We start from the raw sequence: 22,323 nt of genomic DNA, 5'->3' as shown, positions 1-22,323 counted from the left end.
TTGCAGAGGCCCTTGGTTTCCCACCAGGAATAGATGGTAAGACCCTATTGCTGAAGACTCCACATACTTGGGCTGTAAGGCCACTGAGAAATCCTGCAGAACTGAGCTGATAACCTCCTCCATGTAGACAAGCTGACAGAAAGCTGGAAGAAGCCATTCTGCATACAGTTCAATGAGAGACAGAGAAATCACCACTGAAGATACTCAACAGTGGACATTGCAAGCCTTATATTTGGTCAGCCAGGCCAAATAAGCCTATGGGTGCAATAGTGGCACGTCTGACATGGTGGAAACAAACTGCCCTCTAATTGGACTGGAGGCCTGCTCCATGGGAGGGAATAAATTCCTGATACTGGAAACCTAAAACAGAGGTAGTCATGAGCCCTAGGGTAGTAACATCTGCTGCTGTCTGAATAAATGTATATACTATGCACTTCTCTTAATGGTCATGCCCGTATATTAATGTTACTCTCACTTTTGGTAGAGAATCATCTCTTTTCAGATCGCAGTGACCTTGGGATGACTCCTGTCACTTCTTCCCAGCTGCTCACTAGGTATTAATGTCATAATACCATGTAAATTTTAAGAAGTGATAAACAGCACTTATTACCTTGGTTAAAAAAAAAAAATCTTGAGATTTTTTTAAAAATTCTTAAGATTTGGCTCACATAACTGGGTACACATTTTATTTATAAGATAGTCATGAGCTACAATTTCTATGAGAAATAGCATTTTTGCTATTTGCTTTTGAGACAAGATCTCACTACATTGCCCAGAATAACCTTGAACTCACAGCAATCCTCCTGCCTCTCAGAAACCAAGTACTGAGATTATGGGTACGCTTGACTACTTTTCACTAATGTCATACCTATACTAAAGAAATTTTAACAACTGAGGATTTAAATAGGTATGTCTATTATATAAAAAGTAACACATGAGGGTTGGAAAGATGGTTCATTGGTTATAGGCACTTGCTCATAAAGCCTAACACAGCCCAAGTTCAATTCCCCAGTAACTGTGTTGACAGGAAGTCCTGCCTGCAGTGCCCATATCTACTTTTTCTCCCCTCACCTGCTCTCATAATGAAATAAAAATATTTTTAAGGGTCACGCATGGTGGCACACATCTTTAGTCCTAGCACTCAGGAAGCTGAACTAGGATGAGCACCATGAGTTAGAGGCAACCCTAAAACTACATAATAAATTCCAGGTCACCCTGAGCTAAAACTAGATCTTACCTCAAAAAAACAAAACAAACAAAAGAAGAACTAGACCAAATCAGGCAAGATCATGTTTCAATTTTAAGACAGAAAAATAAAAAAGATAATTAATGGGCTAGAGAAGTGGCTTAGGAGTTCAGGCAATTGCCTGTGAAGCCTAAGGACCCAGGTTCCATTCTCCAGGTCCCACGTAAACCAGATGCACTTGGTGGAGCATGCACATGGTGCTTGTCTGCAGTGCCTAGAGGTCCTGCCTGGCGTGCCCATTCTCTCTCTCCCTCTCTCTGTCTCTAATAAATAAATAAAATAAAATCATTTAAAAAAAGATAAATACTAGAAGATCTGAATAAGATCTCATTTACATATTATACTAAGTGAAATTACATGAAGAGGAAAGTTACCTGTCACTCAACATACCCACAAAAATTTCCAGCTTTCCATCTATTGATTTAGTCCTTTAATGCTATTTGTTTTCTGACTAGATTACTTACATGCTGTATTTCCTGCTGGCTGGCTCGGTAGTTTTTCTTGGTTAAATTGTCCACCAGGTAGCTTATTTGAGACAAGGCCAGCGAGAGCGAGTCAAGATTCATTGCTGGTTGGGGCGGAAGCAGGCGGCCGAGCCCGGCGCAAAATCACCATTATTCCCCTTTAGTCACCTCAGAGGCAGGTTAATGCTTTTCTTTGTAATCAGGCTATGTCTGATATCTGTGTAATGTCTTCAGTTCTTCTTTGCCAGGTGTCTTATTCTGTTCTGAAACATGGCACCTGTTTAAAAAAAAATCCAGAAATTTCAATTAGGAAGAAGGTTGAATAATTTTCATCTTTCTATGTACTTAACAAATAAGATGTCTCAACCACTGCCAAGTTTCAAACTTAGACACTAGAACACTAGAGAAAACAGCCCCCAAGAATGTATTTAAACTTAGCAAGACAAACTGTAATTAATGAAATGTCTATCTTACCAATTTAAAAATGAATTTCTACCATACTCTTCAGAACCAATAAATAGCAGCAAATTTAATTTAGGATTGAATACCAATTTTTGGCTAAGATGAAGTGTGAAATTAGGGTCTGAACAAGTGCATCTCACTTCCATTCCCTTTGTCCACATTATTTATCTATAAGATATCTTCTAAGACTCCATCTCTGCCCAACTGAAGCACATGTTCAATCACTTATTCCTGTTACTGCTTCACAGACAGCTGGTCTTAGCTGTACTATATGACTTACATTTTGGTTATCTAAATGGTTGATTTAAAAGTAAGGACTGAGGTAGGAGGATCACTGTAACTTTGAAGCCAGCCTGGGCTATAGTGAGACCCTGCCACAAAGAAAGGAAAGAGAAGGGAAGGGAAAGGAAAAGGAAAGGAGACAGGAGGGAGCTCCAGAAATCAAAGTTCTACCTGCACTGGTGAAAGTTCACAAGGATCATTTAGGAATGAGATCTTACAAGTAGCACTGTAGCTTAAGTGACAGAATTATCAATTAACTCCAACCACCACTGACCCAGGGAACAAAAAAACATACATGCCAAAGCTCCCTTTGTACTTACAAATTAATGAAGTACCAGTAAGACAAGAAAAACTGAATTCAGGAGCTCAGCTTATCCAGTTTCATGCTCAGAAATCTGCTTTTTATTATAATCAGAACCTACCATATAAGGCAAACTAAACTCATAATGATTAAGGTCTTCTACTTTACACTAGATCTTATTATTTGTTAGCAATAATCCTGAACACAAAATTCCATTAGACTGTATTGCCACCAGGTATGGTAGTACAAGCCTATAACCCTCCAGCTGAAGCAGGAGGATCAGGAGTTAAAGGCCACTCCCAACTACATGTTAGTTCAAGGCCAGCCTGACTAACATAAGGCCTTGTCTCAAAAAAGAAAAGTGTATTTCTTCAGATATACTTTTCCAAGTCAAAAGATTCTGAGCTTAAAAGAAAAACTGAAGAAAAAAAAGACAAACAAGGGCTGGAGAGATGGCTTAGCTTGCCTGTGAAGCCTAAGCACGCCGGTTCAAGGCTCGATTCCCCAGGACCCACATTAGCCAGATGCACAAAGGGGCACAAGCGACTGAAGTTTGTTTCCAGTGGCTGGAGGCCCTGGCGCACCCATTCTCTCTATCTGCCTCTTTCTCTGTCACTTTCAAATAAATAAATAAACAAAAAATATTTTTAAAAAGACAAACAATAGGAAATAGCAAGCAATCTAAGAGGCTGAAGAGACAGCTTAGCAGTTAAGGTGCTTGCCTAAGAAGCTTAAGAACTCGGCTTCAGTTCCCCAGAACCTTAAGCCAGATGCACATGGTGTCGCATGCATCTGGAGTTCCTTTCGGGAAGCTACACCATTCTCTCCCCCACACTTACTAAGATATCTTCCAAAAAAGAAAAGTAACAGCACTACAGAATGTCTGCCCAGAACGTACAAGGCCATGGGTTGGATTCCCAGCACTACCATTTACCAAAAAAAAAAAAAAAAAATTAAATGTAGTCTAGCCCAAGACAGCTATTTGAAAAGAATGAAGCCAGGCATGGTGGTGCACACCTTTAATCCCAGCACTCTGGAGGCAGGTAGGAGGATCACCATGAGTTCAAGGCCACCCTGAGACTACACAGTGAATTCCAGGTCAGCCTGAGCTAGAGTGAGACCCTACCTTGAAAAAAACAAAAAAAGGGAGGGGGACAAATATGGCCACACACACACATACACACACACTGTGATGTATCTAACTGGTTGTGTCAGGAATTTTTCCAAGCTAAACCAGGCTTAAGACATTTCCAGAAACCACTCTACAGACCTTCACAAGCTCAAATGAAAATTCAACTCCAGAAGTCCTTTGCTTGGCTTGGCTCTGGCATTAAAACTTCTTAGCATGGGCTTGGGGAAATGGTTCAGCAGTTAAGAATACTTGTTGGCTGGGCGTGGTGGCGCACGCCTTTAATCCCAGCACTCAGGAGGCAGAGGTAGGAGGATTACTGTGAATTCAAGGCACCCTGAGACTCCATAGTGAATTCCAGGTCAGCTGGGGCTAGAGTGAGACCCTATCTCGAAAAACTAAAGAATACTTGTTGCTCAGGCTGGAGAGATGGCTTAATGGTTAAGGCATTTACCTACAAAGCCAAAGGACCCAGGTTCGATTCCCCAGGACCCACGTTAGCCAGATGCACAATGGGGAACATGCATCTGGAGTTCGTTTGCAGTGGCTGGAGGCCCTGGTGTGCCCATTCATTCTCTCTCTCTCTCCCTCTTTCTATCAAATGAATAAATAAAAATTTTTAAAAAGAATATTTGTTGCTCAAACATAAAAGCCAGCAATGGCCTTAGTTTGATTTCTAGTATGCACTAAGCTAGGCATGGCACCACAAGCCTTGCAAGCCCAGGTCTACGGGGAGTGAAGATGGAGTCTAACTGGCATTCACTGGACCACCAGTCTGGTAGCAGTACACCTTCAGGTTCACTGAGATTCCATTTCAAGGAGGATACTGCCATTCTCCTCTAGTCTCTCCACACATGTACATACACCACACCCCCTCAACCCCTGCCACACACACACTAAAAATATTTGTGACTGACAGCATCAAAACAGAATTGCTATTGCATATAAAGCCCCTACACCTTAAGGGTGGAGTAAAAAAAAATACAGTATTTTGAAATCTTTTTCTTTTATTTTTTTGGTTTTTCAAAGTAAGGTCTCACTTACTCTAGCCAAAGTAATGGGACTAAGGGTGTGCACCACCATATCCCATGCCCAGAAATTCTGAATTCTTTTTGCAAGTTATTGTCAGCCAAAATGATAGTCAAAGCATATTTTACATGGACAATATTATTTGAAAACATTTAATTATTTTACTTATTTATTTAAGAGAGAGAAAGAGGCAGACAGAAAGAATGTGCACACCAGGGCTTCCAGCCACAATGAACTCCAGACATGTGCACCACCTTGTGCATCAGGCTTCCATGGGGAATCAAACCAGTCTTTTGGCTTTGCAGGCAAGCGCATTAACCATTAAGCTATCTCTTCAGCCTGATAGTATTATTTTACAGAATATTACACATACCTGGGACTGGAGTATTATTCCAGTGAGAGCACTTGCCTAACATGTGCACTGGGTTCTATACCCAGCACCACAAAACACACACACAAAACCTGGTATGATCCATAATGTGACCATTCTGTCACCTGTGGACAAAACTGATTACTTCCCTCGCTCCATGATGATGAATATTTTTTGCATAATATTCTTTCACCTTACTGGTTTTTGGCCTTAAAATACTAGATTCAGACTTTTTCTCAGTATTAATGTTCTTGGTAATTTACTTATGGTGTAGAACTAACAATCATCTATACTATTAACTCTCAAAGATCTACCTCTAGCCTAACTCACTCTCATGGTGTCCTGATTTTTATTAATTTCTTACCTAACATTTGATATACAGTATACTCAAAAATAATCACCTAAAGTGGGCATGGTGGCACACACCTTTAATCCTAGCACTTAGGAGGCAGAGGTAGGAGGATCACCATGAGTTCAAAGACACCCTAAGACTCAGCCTGGGCTAGAGACCCTACCTCAAAAAACAACAAAAAGAAGTCACATTGATCTTTCTATGCAATGATATTTACACGCTTGCAAAGACTTCCCCCATAACAATCCATACTAACTTCATCCTTTTAAGTTATCCACATCAAAAACTTGGAATCCGGGCTGGAGAGATGGCTTAGCGGTTAAGCACTTGCCTGTGAAGTCTAAGGACCCCGATTCGAGGCTCAATTCCCCAGGACCCACCATTAGCCAGATGCACAAGGGGGCGCACGCATCTGGAGTTCCTTTGCAGTGGCGGGAAGCCCTGACGTGCCCATTCAATCTCTCTCTGTGTGTGTCTCTTTCTCTCTCTCTGTCACACTCAAATAAACAAATAAAGTTAAAAGAAAAAAACTTGGAATCCCCAGGGCGTGGTGGCGCACGCCTTTAATCCCAGCACTCGGGAAGCAGAGGTAGGAGGACTGCTATGAGTTTGAGGCCACCCTGTGACTCCATAGTGAATTCTAGGTCAGCGGGGCTAGAGTGAGTCCCTGCTTCAAAAAAAACAAAAAAATAAAATTTAATTTAAAAATAAAACTCGGAATCCAAGCGCACTCTCCTGTTGCTGTCTTCTACCTGCTATGGCAAGAACTAATGTCCAGCCTCTGCTCTGGGACCATCCTTTCCCAACCATCATGAAGCATCCCCTCAAGACGCTAAACCAGAATAAACTGTGTCTGCACATCAGCAGCTTTTGGCTGACTGCTTTGTTCTGACAACCAGAAGGAACAACCAGGCCCTTTACAGTGGTGACGGCTGTTGACCAAAGGAGGTGCTAAGCTTGGCTTCATTCTGTCAACTAGTTACAGAATGTGTCTGCGACCAGTTGCAGGTTGTTGTGGAACTTGACAGGACATAACTTTGTCACAGAGGACAGTCACTTCATATGATACGAAGACATCACTTAATTAACTACTGGTGCAATCTGAGAGTGAAGCTACTTGTCCCTGGAAGTATCCTAGTATCTGTCAGAAGAAAACCTGCATCAGTCCAGGACTTCATTCCCAGCTGGATGGCACTAGAAGCTGCCTTGACCAATCTCCAGGCAGAATCCAAATGCCAAATCTATCTGGGTGAAATGACAGACCCTGTCACAATTGAACATAGATACAACTTCTGTTCCACCTGAATCATGCAGTCCTGGGCAGATCTGGAAGGCAGGTTGCCCTGTCCTGTCCGCTGATAGGAATGCAAAGACAATCCACTCATGAGAAACATCCAGCTGAGAAGGATAATTGCAACCACCAAGAAGCTCCACAGCCAGCTGAGTAAATCCCAGGAAGCAAAACCACTGTGTGAGAGAAATAGTCAGGTCCTGACCCTTTTCTGTGAGAAGGACCTGGAAATGCTGTGCGCCCTGTGCACTTGGCTTCCCTCCCACAGGGCCACCACATGAGGCTCATTGAAGAAGCTGCCTCTCAGCATGGAGAAAGCTTCCAGTTACATCAAGTCACTGAATAGGCAAATGGCAGTTTCAGAATGCACTAGCCAATCAGGGCAGAAAACAATCACAACTGTAAGAGAAGATGGAAAGTAAAAGGAGGAAACTGTGCTCTAAATCTAAATACTTGAAGCAGTTGGCAGACCAGGAACAGAAGACAGTATAGTCAAGGTCAGGGAAAAGAGAGAGAGATGGTTCAGAAGGCTCCACTTAAGACAGTTTGCAAAGCACTTATCAGCAATGCAAGTGTTGCTAAGGTTGTCAGAGAAAAGCATGATGGCAGACATGGAATTGCTGATGGGTAACAAGAGCATCTTCCACAGGTCTCAAAACATGAAGCCCCCCCCCCCCCTTTCTATTTACTTAAGTTCCAAAAAGAAGGGTATTGTCTTCCTCCCCAGTTTTCATTTCTGCAGACAATTAAGACATTTAGAGAAATTACTCATCGGCTTGTCTCCATGGATAAAAAGTCTGTGAAATGTGTAAACAAAAAGTAAAGTGTCAGGCTGGAGAGAAAGCTTACAGGTTAAGGCTTTTGACTGGAAAGCCAAAGGATCTCAGTTCGATTCTCCAGGCCCCACGAAAGCCAGATGCACAAGGAGTGCATGCATCTGGAGTTTGTCTGCAGTGGCTGGAGGCCACTCGCTCACTTGCTCTCTCTCTGCCTCTTTCTCTCAAATAAATAAATAAAATATGTTAAAAAAAAGTAAAGTGTCTCTGTGAACCCAGCATGCTCTGTAGGTTTTACAGCCATTCTGGGTTTTCAGAGATTCAGTTCTGGCCAGCATTACTGGGAGGTGTGAGTAGATGACAAGCCTGAATGAGCTGTGGAGATTTTCAAAGACACTCATCTGGATGATGCCATGAGGCTGCTGTCAGAACAGAAGAATTGCTAGTTGATTCAGCTGAAGGATGGTGGCTATGTAGTAGTTGAACACACTGTTCCAGCCACTCTTGAGCACACATAAAAGCCCAACAGGATTGGCATTTACCTGGACTATGAGCTGGGTGAGATTTTCTTTTACATTTGACTCACATACATTCTTTCAGGGATGAATTTTCAGAAGCATTGAGGCCTTGTTTCTATGTTGGAAATAATTCCAAACCTCTGCTTGTGCAGTGACAGAAAGGTAAGCCAATTCTGACTCGGCTTCCCTTGCCTTCCTTCCCTCCCCAACACCATTGTCTTTCTTTCCCTTCCCTTCCTTTCCCTTATCCTAGGGCTTACTATGTAGTCCAAACTGACCTTCTGAAAGCTGGGGTTTTTCTTTACCCATCATGCCCAGCTAACAGTTCTTACAAACACTTCTATAACTTAGGCCAGTAAGGAAAATTTATTCTTTTTGTTTTGATAGTAACAGTTGCTGTGGATTAATAGATGTGGACATGAACTGTAATGTGTTTTGGGACTTTTAAGAGTATAAAATTATAATTTTACTTATTTTTAATAAAGTTTTTAGATAATTTTTCATTTTTTTATTTATTTGAGAGTAACAGAGAATGAGAGAGAGAAAGAGGCAGATAAGAGAGAGAGAATGGGCACGCCAGGACTTCCAGACACTGCAAACAAACTTTGGATGCATACACCACCTTGTGCATCTGCTTACAAGAGTACTGGAGAATCAAATCTAGATCCTTAGGCTTCGTAGGTAAGTGCCTTAACCACTAAGCCATCTCTTCAGTTCCAAAATTGTAATTTTAAGCAACTCAATTAGCTCAGTCAGTAGAGCATGAGACTCTGAAGACTGTAATTTTACAACTTTGTGCATGGGCATATTGGACTTGCCTACGTAAGCATTTACCAGTTTCACTAGTACTTAAGACATTCCAGGTGGCAGAGAACAAATAATCAAAATTGGAAAACCCAGCTAAATTACACACCTCATAGTATACATGTGTTACTTGGGTCACAGTGCTAAACATGCCATGGCTATTCAGTTTTAACATTGGGGGAAATCTAGTTGAAGGATGAACAGAAACTGCATTATGTGCAACTTTCTGTCAATTTTAAATAATTTTCATAATTGCTTAAATAAAACATTTTACAAATCTAAGAAAAATAACTTGAGGGCCAAAGAGATAGCTTAGCAGTTAAGGTACTTGTGTGCAAAGCCGAAGGACCCAGGTTCAATTCCCCAGGACCCACGTAAGCCAGATGTACAAGATGGCACATGCTTCTGGAATTCATTTGCAGTGCTGTAGGCCCTTGCACAACCATTCTCATTCATATTCTCTCTCTCTCTCTCTCTCTCTCTCTCTCTCTCTCTAAGTAAGTAGGTTAATTAATTAATTAATTAAAAGCAAAACCTTGGAATCTGAACTTCCAGGTAAGGTGGTGGCATAATAGCCACACCAAAGCAACCTAGGGAGGGAAATAAGCAGAAAAACAGCAAAATACATTCTTCTACTAAAAAGTAAAAGTGTATAATTTATTATCAACCACAGCAGAGAAGCAGGAGCAACTCAAATATTCTAGAAAAAGGAGAAAACCTGCCAGAATCCCTCCAAGGCCCCTGTGGCCACCTTCTTCTGCAGGAGCAGAAACCAAGTGAAGGGGTTTTCCACTGACACAGCCTCCTCCCGAGTGAAGAACCCTAGTGGTGCGCGCCTTTAATCCCAGCAATCCAGAGGCAGAGGTAGGAGGATCACTGAGAGTTCAAAGCCACCCTGAGACTAACATAGTGAATTCCAGGTCAGCCTGAGCTAGAGAGACCCTACCTCGAAATACCAGACAAAAGAAGGAAGGAGGGAAGGAGGGAGGGAGGGGAGGAAGGGGGAGGGGGAGGGAGGGAGAGGAGAGGGAGGGAGGAAGGAAAAAGGGAGGAAGGAGGCAGGGAGGCAAGCTGGCTGGCTGAAGACAGCAGGAACAAGCTGAGCAGCTCCAGTACAACTCTAGACATCTGGCACAGCGTCCCATCCCCCAAACTCTGGAAACTCATTCAACCCCAGCAGCATGACATCCAGCACATCCCATCAGAACACTTGATCCATAGCAAAACAGAGAGGGTTCGTGGTGGGTACTCAGAATTGGTGAGACTGGAAGTCATCATAAAAGTTAACAGGGCCTACTTAAACAAAGCAAGGTACATAGGCCTGCACTGGAAGTGCTCATCTGTCTTTCCATACCAGGGCAGGTTAGGTATTACATTTGATTGATATATTCTTGGTTTGCTTTACCATTCTCAAATGAGCTATATTTTGGTGCTGGCTTCTGCTGCCTTTGACATTTCCTAATTTATAAAGTCTTTCTCTTTTTCTTCTGTAATTACTGGGGGCAGGGTCTCACACGGCCACAAGCTGACTTGGAACCCAGTTTCAGATCAGAAATTATCAACCTCTCTGTTGACCTGATTAAGAGTGTAAGGCAACACATATCCTTAGAGACTTTGACTTTATTAGATTTTTCTATTGGTTTTAATTCCCACTCTTGCATGAATGTTCAGATTTTGACTGAATGTATATACTGCCCAGTTGAATTTTAGAATTTATTAGTAATATGATCCACCCATTATACTGGAATAGCAAGCACACTCAACACCTAGGGTCACTTCTGCTGTTTCTCTCAGAGTGTAAGAGCTACAGTGGGGGCTAGAGAGATGGTTTAGCGGTTAAGCACTTGCCTGTGAAGCCCAAGGACCTCAGTTCGAGGCTCAACTCCCCAGGACCCACGTTAGCCAGATGCACAAGGGAGTGCACGCATATGGAGTTCATTTGCAGTGTCTAGAGGCCCTGGCGCACCCATTCTCTATCTGTCTCTGTCTGCCTCTTTCTCTCTTTGTCTGTCTGTCACTCTCAAAATAAATAAATAAATAATTTTTTAAAAAAAGAGCTACAGTGGGCAACTTAAACTCTTACCCTAAAGATACACAAAGTCAGATTTACACGGCTAAGAACACTGCGGACAATTAGAAAACCCAAGCATCAAATTAACACAAGATGCAAAAGTCTCTACATTATAATACAAGAAACAGACACACACACACCAAAAAAAAAAAAGGCAATGCAATTCTACCAAAAATTATAAATCCATCAGAAAGGACCTCCTGTGAGAGACTACTTGAGACAACAAGCTGAATGAAGATTTCAAAAACAATGATTTTATCTATGCTCAAGGAAATCAAAGAAGATAAACTCCTGAAGAAATCTCAACAGAACACAGGGAACCAATTTATTAAAATAAGGAAGATATGAGTAAGGTAATAGAAATAATGAAAAAAATACCAATCAGAAATACTAGAAATCGGAAGAGAGGAGGATACTTAATAGGTTGATATTGTATATATGTAATTACAATGATTGTAATGGGGAGGTAATATGATGGAGAATGGAATTTCAAAGGGGAAAGTGTGGGGGTGGGGAGGGAGGGAATTACCATGGGATATATTTTATAATCATGGAAAATGTTAATAAAAATTAAAAAAAAAATACTAGAAATGGGGCTGAAGGGATGGCTTAGCAGTTAAGGCATTTGCCTGCAAGGCCAAAGGACCCAGGTTCAATTCCCCAGTAAGCCAGATGCACAAGGTGGCACATGCTTCTAGAAATCATTTGCAGCAGCTGAAGGCCCTGATGTGTGCCCTCCACCCCCCTCTCTCTTCCCCTCTGTCTCTCCTTCTCAAATAAATAAATTTTTAAAAGAAGAAATGCTAGAAATAAAAAACAGAGTAAGGCAAATAGAAAACTTTGTAGAAAGTCTCACCATTAGAATGGATCAATGAGAGGACACACATTTTGAATGAAAAGACCAGATGGCAGATATAATATAGGCCAACAAAGAGAAAGACAAACTAATAGGAAGGCATGAATGGGAATTTCAACACATTTGGGACACCATGAAGAGATCAAACATAAGAATCCAAGGCATAGTAGAAGAATTTCACATCAAAGGCATAGCAAGTATTTTGAACAAAATTGTAAAGAAAACTTGCCCCAAATAGGGAAAGTGATGCCAGTGCAGATATAAAGCCTTTAGAACAACAAACATGAAAATTCAGAAAAGAACCTCAAGTCACCATATTATAATTAAACTATAATACATACAAACCAAAGAAAATATTCTGAAAGCAGTTAGAGAGAAAAAAAAAATTAAATCACCTACAAAGGCAAGCACATCAGGGTAACAGCAGAAAATTACTCAACACAAACTTTAAAAGCCAGAGAAAGTCTTGGAATGATGTGTTCCAAGTTCTGGAAAAAAAAAAACAACTGTCAACCAAGATTACTTTATCCAGCAAAGTTATCCATACAAATTAACAGAGAAGCACATGCACAACAGGACAAAAGAATATATGAACACCAACTCATTTCTACAGAAAATACTTGAAAGGATCCTCCATGCTGAAGAGAAAGAAAAGCACACACATTAGCAAACAACAAAACAAACTACACTCAAATAATAGTTAATATAGGAAAGTAAAGGAAAACCCAAAAGAACTATAAAAGAAAAAGAATGGTAAAAATACATACATGGGGCTGGAGAGATGGCTTAGCAGTTAAGCGCTTGCCTGTGAAGCCTAAGGACCCCGGTTCGAGGCTCGGTTCCCCAGGTCCCATGTTAGCCAGATGCACAAGGGGGCGCACGCGTCTGGAGTTCGTGTGCAGAGGCTGGAAGCCCTGGCGCGCCCATTCTCTCTCTTCCTCTATCTGTCTTTCTCTCTGTGTCTGTCGCTCTCAAATAAATAAAAATTTTTTAAAAAAATTAAAAAAATACATACATGCCTTTCAATAATAACTCTTAATATCAATGGCCTTGATATTAAGTAAGCCACAATCACAAGGTGGCGCATGCTTCTAGAGATCAACCAAAGGACACATTCCAGCAAAAAAATAGAGAAACATCTGGATTAAATGAAGTCATAGAACAAATGAACCTAACAGATATATACAGTACCTTTCACCCAAATGCTGCAGAATACATATTCTATTCAGCAGCACCTGGAATATTTTCTAAAGTCGAACATATATTAGGACATAAAGCAAACCTTAACAAATCAGGAAAATTGAGATAATTCCTTGCACTCTATCTGATCACAGTGGGATTAAACTATAAATCAACAGCAAGAAAAACTATAGAAGCCAGGCGTGGTGGCGCACGCCTTTAATCCTAGCACTCGGGAGCAGAGGTAGGAGGATTGCCATGAGTTCAAGACCACCCTGAGATGATAGAGTTAATTCCAGGTCAGCCTGGACCAGAGTGAGACCCTACCTCAAAAAACCAAAACCAAAAAAAAAAAGAGAAAAGCTATAGAGTATAACAAAAATCTTATAAACTAAACAAAACACTACTAAATGATAAATGGATCAATGAAGAAATAAAGAAGGAAATCAAAAATTCATAGAATCAAGGCTGGAAAGATGGCTTAGCAGTTAAGGCACATACCTGCGAAACCTAAGGTCCAAGGTTCAATTCTCCAGGTGCCACGTAAGCCAGATGCACACAGTGGCACATGTGTCTGGAGTTTGTTTGCAGTGGCTAGAGGACCTGGTGTGCCCATTCTCACTCACTCTCTGTCTCAAATAAATAAATAAAAATAAATCTTAAAAAAAAAATTCAAAGAATCAAATGATAATAAGAACACAACGGGGGGGGGGAATTAACATGGGATTTTTTTTTATAATCATGGAAAATGCTAATAAAAATTAAAAAAAAAAAGAACACAACATACCAAAACCTTTGGGACACAATAAAGGTAGCTTGCGAAAACTAAGGACCCAGGTTTGATTCTCCAGAACCCAAGCAAGTCAGATGCACAAGGTGGCGCATGTGTGTCTAGTGCAACCATTCTTTATCTGCTTCTCCCACCCCCACTTGCTTTTTCTAGTAAATAAAAATAAAATATTGTTTAAAAAGAAAAAAATTTAAAAGGTTGCAAGCAAACAACTTAATGCTCCACCTTAAGGCCTTAGAAAAGAACAAGATAAACCAAAAATCAGCAGGCAAGAATGAATAATAAAGATTAGACCAGATTACCAAAAGCAACACAAAAGAATCAATGAGACAAAAATTGGTTCTTTGAAAGGATAAACAAAATAAATAAACCCTTAGCAAATCTGACCAAAAGAAGAGATACAAACTAATAAAACTAGAGATGAAAAAGCACCATTACAGATACCAAAGAAATTCAGAAAATCATAAAGATATACTTTAAGTTTATATACTGCGCTAAATTTGAAAATTTGAAATGGATGATTTCCTTAATTTATATGACCTACCAAGATTAAATCAAGATAAGATTAACTACTTCAATAGACCTGTATCAAGTATGGAGGTCCAAGCAGTTATTTAAAAAAAAAAAAATCTCGCAGGGGCATGGTGGGGCACACCTTTAATCCCAGCAGAAGTAGGAGGATTTCCAGGCCACCCTGAGACTACATAGTAAACTCCAGGTCAGCCTGGGCCAGAGTGAAACCCTACCTCAAAAAAAAAACAAAACAAAGCAACAACAAAATCTCAGCCAGGTGTGGTGGGGCATGCCATTAATAATCCCAGCACTAGGGAAGCAGAGGTAGGAGGATCACCACGAGTTTGAGGCCAACCTGAGAATACAGAGTGAATTCTATGTCAGCATGGACTAGAGTGAAACCCTACCTCTAAAAAAAGTCCAGGCCCACATAAATTCAGTGGTGATTTTTACTAGACCTTCATGGAAGAAGTAATGCCAATGCTTCTCAAACTTTTCTATAAACTAGAAAAGGAAGAAATTCTACCAAACTCCTAGAAAGCCAGCATCACCCTGATACCAAACCAGATGAAGACAAAATGAAAAAGAAAAAAAAAAACTACAGACCAATATCCCTCATGAACACAGATGCAAAAATTCTCAACAATGGCCGGGCATGGTGGTACATGCCTTTAATCCCACACTCAGGAGGCAGAGGTAGGAGGATTGCCCAGAGTTCGAGGCCAGCCTGAGCTAGAGTAAGACCCTACCTCAGAAAACCAAAACAAAGCAAAAAAAAAAAAAAAAAACCCTCAACAAAATATTGGCAAACAGAATACAAGAATATATAATAAGAAGATCATTCACCCAGGGCTGGAGAGATGGCTCAGTGGTTAAGGCACTTGCCTGCAAAACCAAAGGACCTAGGTTAATTCCCCAGGATGCATGTAAGCAAGATGCACAAGGGGGCTCATGCATCTGGAGTACATTTGCAATGGCTGGAAAGCCTGGCACACCGATTCTTGATTCTCTCTCTCCCCCTGCCTATTTCTATCTCCTCTCTCAAATAAATATAAAAAAAAAATAATAATAAAGATCATCCACCCCAACCAAGTAGGCTTCATCCCAGAAATGCACGGACGGCTCAACATATGCAAATCAATAAATACAATAAATGGACTGGAGGACAAAAACAATCACATGATCATCTCACTAGATGGAGAAAAGACACGACAAAAATCCAACATCCCTACAGAAACTGGGCATAGAAGGAACACACCTCAACATAATAAAGGCTATTTAAGACAAACCTATAGCCAACATAATACAAAATGGAAAAAAGCTGGATGTTTTCCCACTAAAATCAGGAACAAGACAAGGGTGTACTTGATACTTCATATATAGTACTGCAACAGCCGGGTGTGGTGGTACACACCTTTAATTCCAGCAGTAGGGAGACAGAGATAGGAGGATCGTCATGAGTTTGAGGACACCCTGAGACTACATACTGAATTAAAGGTCAGTCTGGGTTAGAGTGAGACCCTACCAAAAAAGGGGAGGGAGAGAAAGAAACCACTAGCCTTCCTAAATACTAACAACAAATGTGCTGATGGTGAAATCAGGGAATCACCCTCCCATTCACAACTGCCTCAGAAAAAAGGGGGATGGATATGGTGGTGTACCCCTTTACTCCTGGCACTTGGGAGGCAGAGGTAGGAAGACTGCCATGAGTTGGAGGCCACCCAGAGACTACATAGTGAATTTCAGCTCAGCCAGAGCTAGAGACCCTACCTTAGGGGAAAAGAAAAAGGAGAGGGGGAGCCAGGAGAGATGGCTTGGCAGTTAAGGTGCTGCCCACAAAGCCAAACGACCCTGGATTAAATTCGCCACAACCTACATAAGCCAGATGCACAAGGGGGCACATACATCTGGAGTTCATTCTGGAGATCTTGCCACACCCATTCATATTCATTCTCTCTCTCCCTCTCTCTCTCCCCCTCTCCCCCTGCTCTTTCTCTGTCAAATAAATAACTTTTTTTTTACAAAAAGCTAAATAGTAAGAAAACAAACAACCCAATTAAAAATGGGCTATGTCAGATATACATGATGGCATATATATCTGGAGTTCATTTGCAGTGGCTAGAGGCCCTGGCATGCTCATTCTTCCTTCCTCCCTTCCTTTCTCCCTCCCTGCCTTCCTCCCTCCCTCCCTCTCTCCTTCTCTCTCCCCCTCCAATAAATAAATAAATAAAAACTTTAAAAATAAAAATAAAAATAAAAATGGGCTATGCAGGGCTGGAGAGAAGGCTTAGTGATTAAGCACTTGCCTATGAAGACTAAGAACCCTGGTTCAAGGCCCAATTTCCCAGGACCCACATTTGCCAGATGCACAAGGGGGCACACGTATCTGGCGTTCATTTGCAGTGGCTGGAGGCCCTGGCATACCCATTCTCTCTCTATCTGCCTCTTTCTGTCTGTCACTCTCAAATAAATAAATAAAAATGAACAAAAATTAAAAGAAAAAAAATGGGCTATGCAGACCAAATGTGCCAACAGATTCAATAGTGGCACATTTGTCATGGTGGAAACCAACTGCCCTCTAAGTGGATTGGAGGCCCGTTCCATAGGAGGTAATACATCCCTGATCCTTAACACTTAAAGACAGGGGTAGCCATGACCCCTAGGGGTGTAACGACTACTACCGTCTGGCTAAATGTATATACTATGCTTATCAAACTGCCCAGTAAGCACTTCTCTTAATGTTCAAACCCTTATATCAATGCTACTCTCACTTTTGGTACAGAATCTTCTCTTTTCAGATGGCAGTGACCTAGGGATGACTCAGAAGGCATCATGGTGCTGGGAAGAAGTGACAGAGGGGTGCTCAGTACTGCACTATCTCTATCACACCTTCCAAGGCTCAGGGTCTGTATCAGAAGAGGTGGCAGAAAGAATTTAAGAGCCAAAGGAAGGGTAGGACTCCTTACAACATGCTCCCCCAAGACACAAAATGGCCTGGATATCCATGACCTCACAGTACCAACACTACCTACATAAGACCATAGTAAGAAGAGGAAAAGATCATGACACCAAAATAAGAGACTGATTGAGAGGAGCAGAGGATATGATGGAGAATGCAGTTTCAAAGGGGAATGTGGTGGGAGGGAGGGCATTACCATGGGATATTTTTTAATGTTTTTTTTTTCATTTATTATGTTTATTTTGAGAGCAACAGAGAGAGAAAGAGGCAGAGAGAGAGAGAGAGAAAATGGGCATTCCAGAGCTTCCAGCCACTGCAAATGAACTCCAGATGCATGCGCCCCCTTGTGCATCTGGCTAACATGGGTCCTGGAGAATCAAACCTTGAACCGGGGTCCTTAGGCTTCATAGGCAAGTGCTTAACCACTTAAGCCATCTCTCCAGCCCGGATATTTTTTTTAATCATGGAAGTTGTTAATAAAAATATTGAAAAATTAGCCAGGCGTGGTGGCACATGCCTTTAATCCCAGCACTTAGGAGGTAGAGGTAGGAGGATTGCCATGAATTCGAGGCCACCCTGAGACTCCATAGTGAATTCCAGGTAAACCTGAGCTAGAGTGAGATCCTACCTCAAAAAAACAAAAAGAAAAAATTGAAAAGTTTAAAAAAAGGGACATGGAACTAAACAGTTCTCAAAAGAAGAAATACATTTGGCATAGAAACATCTAAAAGCATCCTTAGCCATCGGGAAAATGCAAATTAAAACTACTATGAGATTCCATCTCAGTCCTATCAGAATGCCTATTATCAACATATCAAATGACAATAAATGCTGGAGAGGATCTGGAAAAAGAATCCTTCTACGCTATTGGTGGGAATGTAATCTGGTACAGCCATTGTGGAAATCAGTGTAGAGGTTACTGAGACAGCTAAAAATAGACTTAACATATGACCCAGTTATACCACTCCTAGGCATATACCCTAAGGACTCATTGCACTACCTTAGAGACACTTGCACATCCATATTTAGTGCGGCTCTGTTTACAATAGCTAGGAAATGGAAGCAGCTTAGATGTACCTCTGATAAGGGGATAATGAAGATGTGGTTCATTTATACAATGCAATTCTATTCAGCAGTGAAGAAAAATGAAAATTATTTAGTTTTCAGGGAAATGGATGTATCTGGAAAGAACTATACTTAGTGAGGTAACCAAGGCCCAGGAAGCTATGTGCCACATGTTCTCTCTCATATATGGATTCCAGCTACAAACATTTGGACTTGTAAGTTGGAATAAAATTCAACAGCAGAGGCCGGTGAACCAGAAAAAGGCTATAAGGGAGGAAGGAGAGGGGAGGACTTAAGGGATGGTATTGTATATATGTAAGTAGATGAACAGATTACTAGGGGAGAAAAGGCCTAAGTGAGGTCAGGGGAAGAGACTGAGTAAAGGAAGGCTGGGAGAGGGCTAATCAAAACCTAAGAGGGTATGAGTAAGTCATACAGAAACCTATTTTGGACAGTGGGGTACTCAGAAGCCATAGATTGTTACTAGAAAATTTTCAGTGCTAGGAGTAGGATACCTTCTAGTGAGTTGTTGGCTAGGGAGGTCCCTAATGGCCCCCCAAAACATTCCTTGCCAAGGACTCTTGGCTTCCCACCAGGAACAGATCTCTATTGCTGAAGATTTCACATGCCTGTGCTTCAAGGCTACTGAGAGATCATTCGGGGGCTGAACTGAAAACCTCCTCCCTGTAGATCAGCTGACAGAAAGCTGGTAAAAGCTATTCTGCATGCAGTTTCATATATTCTACTCTCACTTTTTGGTTAGAGAAGCTTCCTTCCAAATATCAGTGATCAAGGATGACTCAAAAGTCATCATAGAGCTGAGAGGAACTGACAGAGGAGTATAAAACACTGAAACATCTCTACCACACCTTCCAAGGCTCAGGGTCCATTATGGAAGAGGTAGCAGAAAGAATGTAAGAGCTGAAGGAAGGATAGGAGGATCGCTGGGAGTTCTAGGTCACCCTGAGACCACATAGTGAACTCCATGTCAGCCTGGGCTAGATTGAGACCTGACTCTGAAAAACCAAAACCAAAACCAAAACCAAAAAAAAAAAAAAAAACCATTGGCTTGTTCATTATTTTTTTTTTATTTATTTATTTGAGAGCGATAGACACAGAGAGAAAGACAGATAGAGGGAGAGAGACAGAATGGGCGCGCCAGGGCTTCCAGCCTCTGCAAACGAACTCCAGATGCGTGCGCCCCCTTGTGCATCTGGCTAACGTGGGACCTGGGGAACCGAGCCTCGAACCGGGGTCCTTAGGCTTCACAGGCAAGCGCTTAACCGCTAAGCCATCTCTCCAGCCCTTGTTCATTATTTTTTGAGTTCTTTGTATAGCCTAGATGTTAATCCTCTATCAGATGTATAGCTGGCAAAGATTTTTTCCCATTCTGTAGGTTGCCTCTTTGCTTTATTCACAATGTCCCTTGCTGTACAAAATCTTTGTAATTTCCTGAGGTCCCAGTGATTAATCTGTGGTTTTATTGCCTGAGCAATTGGAGTTGTATTCAGAAAGTCTTTGCCAAGACCAGTATGTTGAAGGGTTCCCCCTACTTTTTCCTCTAGCAGTTTGAGTTTCAAGTCTGATGTTAATCCATTTGGACTTAATTCTTGTGCATGGAGAGAAGAATCTATATTCATCTTTCTACAGATAAATATCCAGTTTTCCAAGCACCATTTGCTGACGAAGCTGTCTTTTCTCCAATGAGTATTTTTGGCATTTTAATCAAATATCAGGTGGCTGTAGCTACTTGGACTTGCATCTGGGTCCTCTCTTCTGTTCCATTGATCTACATGTCTGCTTTTGTGCCAGTACCATGCTGTTTTTGTTACTATGGCTCTGTAGTATAGGTTAAAATCAGATATGGCCTCATTTTTGTTGCTCAGTATTATTTTAGATATTTGAGGTTTTTTGTGATTTCAAATTAATTTTTGAATTGTTTTCTCTATTTCCTTGAAGAATGCTGTTGGAATTTTGATGGGGATTGCATTATGTGTGAATTGCTTTTGGTAAGATTGCCATTTTCACAATATTGATTCTTCCGACCCAGAAGGGATGTTTTTCCATTTCCTCTGCAATTTCTCACTTGAGTGTTTTATTTTTCATTGTAGAGATCCTTTATTTCCTTGGTTAGGTTTATTCCAAGTACTTTATTTTCTTTGGTGCAACTGTGAATGGGAGTGATTCTCTGATTTCATTCTGTGTTAGTTGTTAGCATATAGGAAGCCTACTGATTTCTGTGTATTTATTGTGTATCCTGCTATGCAGCTGCAGGTGTTTATCAGCTCTAACAGTTTGCTAGTAGTATCTCTAGGATCCTTTATAAATAGAATGATGTCATCTGAAAATAATGATAACTTGATCTCTTCCTTTCCAATTTGTACCCCTTTTATGTGTGTCTCTTGCCTTACTGCTATGGCTAAGACTTCCAGTACTATATTAAATAAAAGTGGGGACAGCAGACACCCTTGCCTTGTTCCTGATTTTAGGGGTAAAGCTTCCAGTTTTTCCCCATTTAGTAATATGTTGGCTGTAGGCTTGTCATAAATAGCCTTTATTATATTGAGATATGTTCCTTCTATTCCCAGTCTTTGTAGGACTTTCATCATGAAGGGATGTTGGATTTTGTCAAATGCTTTCTCTGCATCTAATGAGATGATCATATGATTTTTGTCCATCAGTCCATTTCCATAATGTATTACATTTATTGATTTGCGTATGTTGACCCATCACTGCATCTCTGGTATAAAGCGTGCTTGGTCCGGGTGAACGATATTTCTGATATATTCTTGTATTCTGTTTGCCAATATTTTGTTGAGAATTTTTGCATCTATGTTCATGAGGAAGATTGGTCTGTATTTTCTTTTTTTGTTCTATCTTTGCCTGGTTTTGGTATCAGGGTGATGCTGGCTTCATAGAAGGAATTTGGTAGGATTCCTCCTTCTATTTTATGGAAAAGCTTAAGAAGCAAGGGCGTTAGTTCTTCCCTGAAGGTCTGGTAAAATTCAGCGGTGAATCCATCTAGGCCTGGACTTTTTTTATTTGGGAGATTTTTGATAACTGCTTGGATCTCCATACTTGTTATAGGTCTATTTATTAATCTCATCTTGATTTAATTTAGTTAGGCCATATAAATCAAGGAAATCATCCATTTCTTTCAGATTTTCATACTTAGTGGAATGCATGTTTTTATAGTATGTCCCTATGATTTTTTGAATTTCTCTGGTATCTGTTGTGATGTTGCCTTTTTCATCTCTAATTTTATTAAATAGAGAGTTCTCAAAAAGAAGAAATCTGAATAGCATATAAGCATCTAAAAAAATGTTTTACATCCCTAGTCATCAGGGAAATGCAGATTAAAACTACATTGAGATTCCATCTCACTCCTATCAGATTGGCTACCATCACTGAAAACAAATGACCATAAATGCTGGCAAGTATATGGAAAAAGAGGAACCCTTCTACACTGTTGGTGGGAATGCAATTTGGCCCAGCCATTGTGGAAATCAGTGTGGAGGTTCCTAAGACAGCTAAAAATTGATCTGCCATATGACCCAGCTAAAGCACTCCTAGGCATATATCCTAAGGACTCATCTTATTTCCTCAGAAGTACATGCTCTACCATGTTTATTGCTGCTCAATTTATAATAGCTGGGAAATGGAACCAGCCTAGATGTCCCTCAACTGATGAGTGGATAATGAAGATGTGGCACATTTATACAATGGAATTCTACTCAGCGGTAAAGAAAAATGAAGTTATGAAATTTGCAGGAAAATGGATGGATCTGGAAATGATTATACTAAGTGAGGTAACCTAGGCCCAGAAAGCCAAGCGCCGCATGTTCTTTCTCATATGTGGATCCTAG

The 22,323-nt window shown here is 40.8% G+C and overlaps 1 protein-coding gene across 9 annotated transcripts in view; it reads right to left on the bottom strand.

The window, feature by feature from the left end:
* Cnot1 (CCR4-NOT transcription complex subunit 1) overlaps positions 1–22,323 on the bottom strand; it is a 133,159-nt gene that overhangs the window by 81,094 nt on the left and 29,742 nt on the right. For all 9 annotated transcript variants that reach the window (XM_045155570.1, XM_045155569.1, XM_004663489.3 and 6 more), the window contains exon 2: positions 1,711–1,987. In XM_045155570.1, the coding sequence (XP_045011505.1) occupies positions 1,711–1,812 (102 nt within the window). In that variant the 5' untranslated portion in view covers positions 1,813–1,987. The remainder of the gene's footprint in view (positions 1–1,710; positions 1,988–22,323) is intronic.

The sequence above is a fragment of the Jaculus jaculus genome, chromosome 1, assembly GCF_020740685.1.
Source record: "Jaculus jaculus isolate mJacJac1 chromosome 1, mJacJac1.mat.Y.cur, whole genome shotgun sequence".
NCBI lineage: Eukaryota > Metazoa > Chordata > Mammalia > Rodentia > Dipodidae > Jaculus > Jaculus jaculus.
This window is presented reverse-complemented; position numbering and strand designations above follow the sequence as displayed.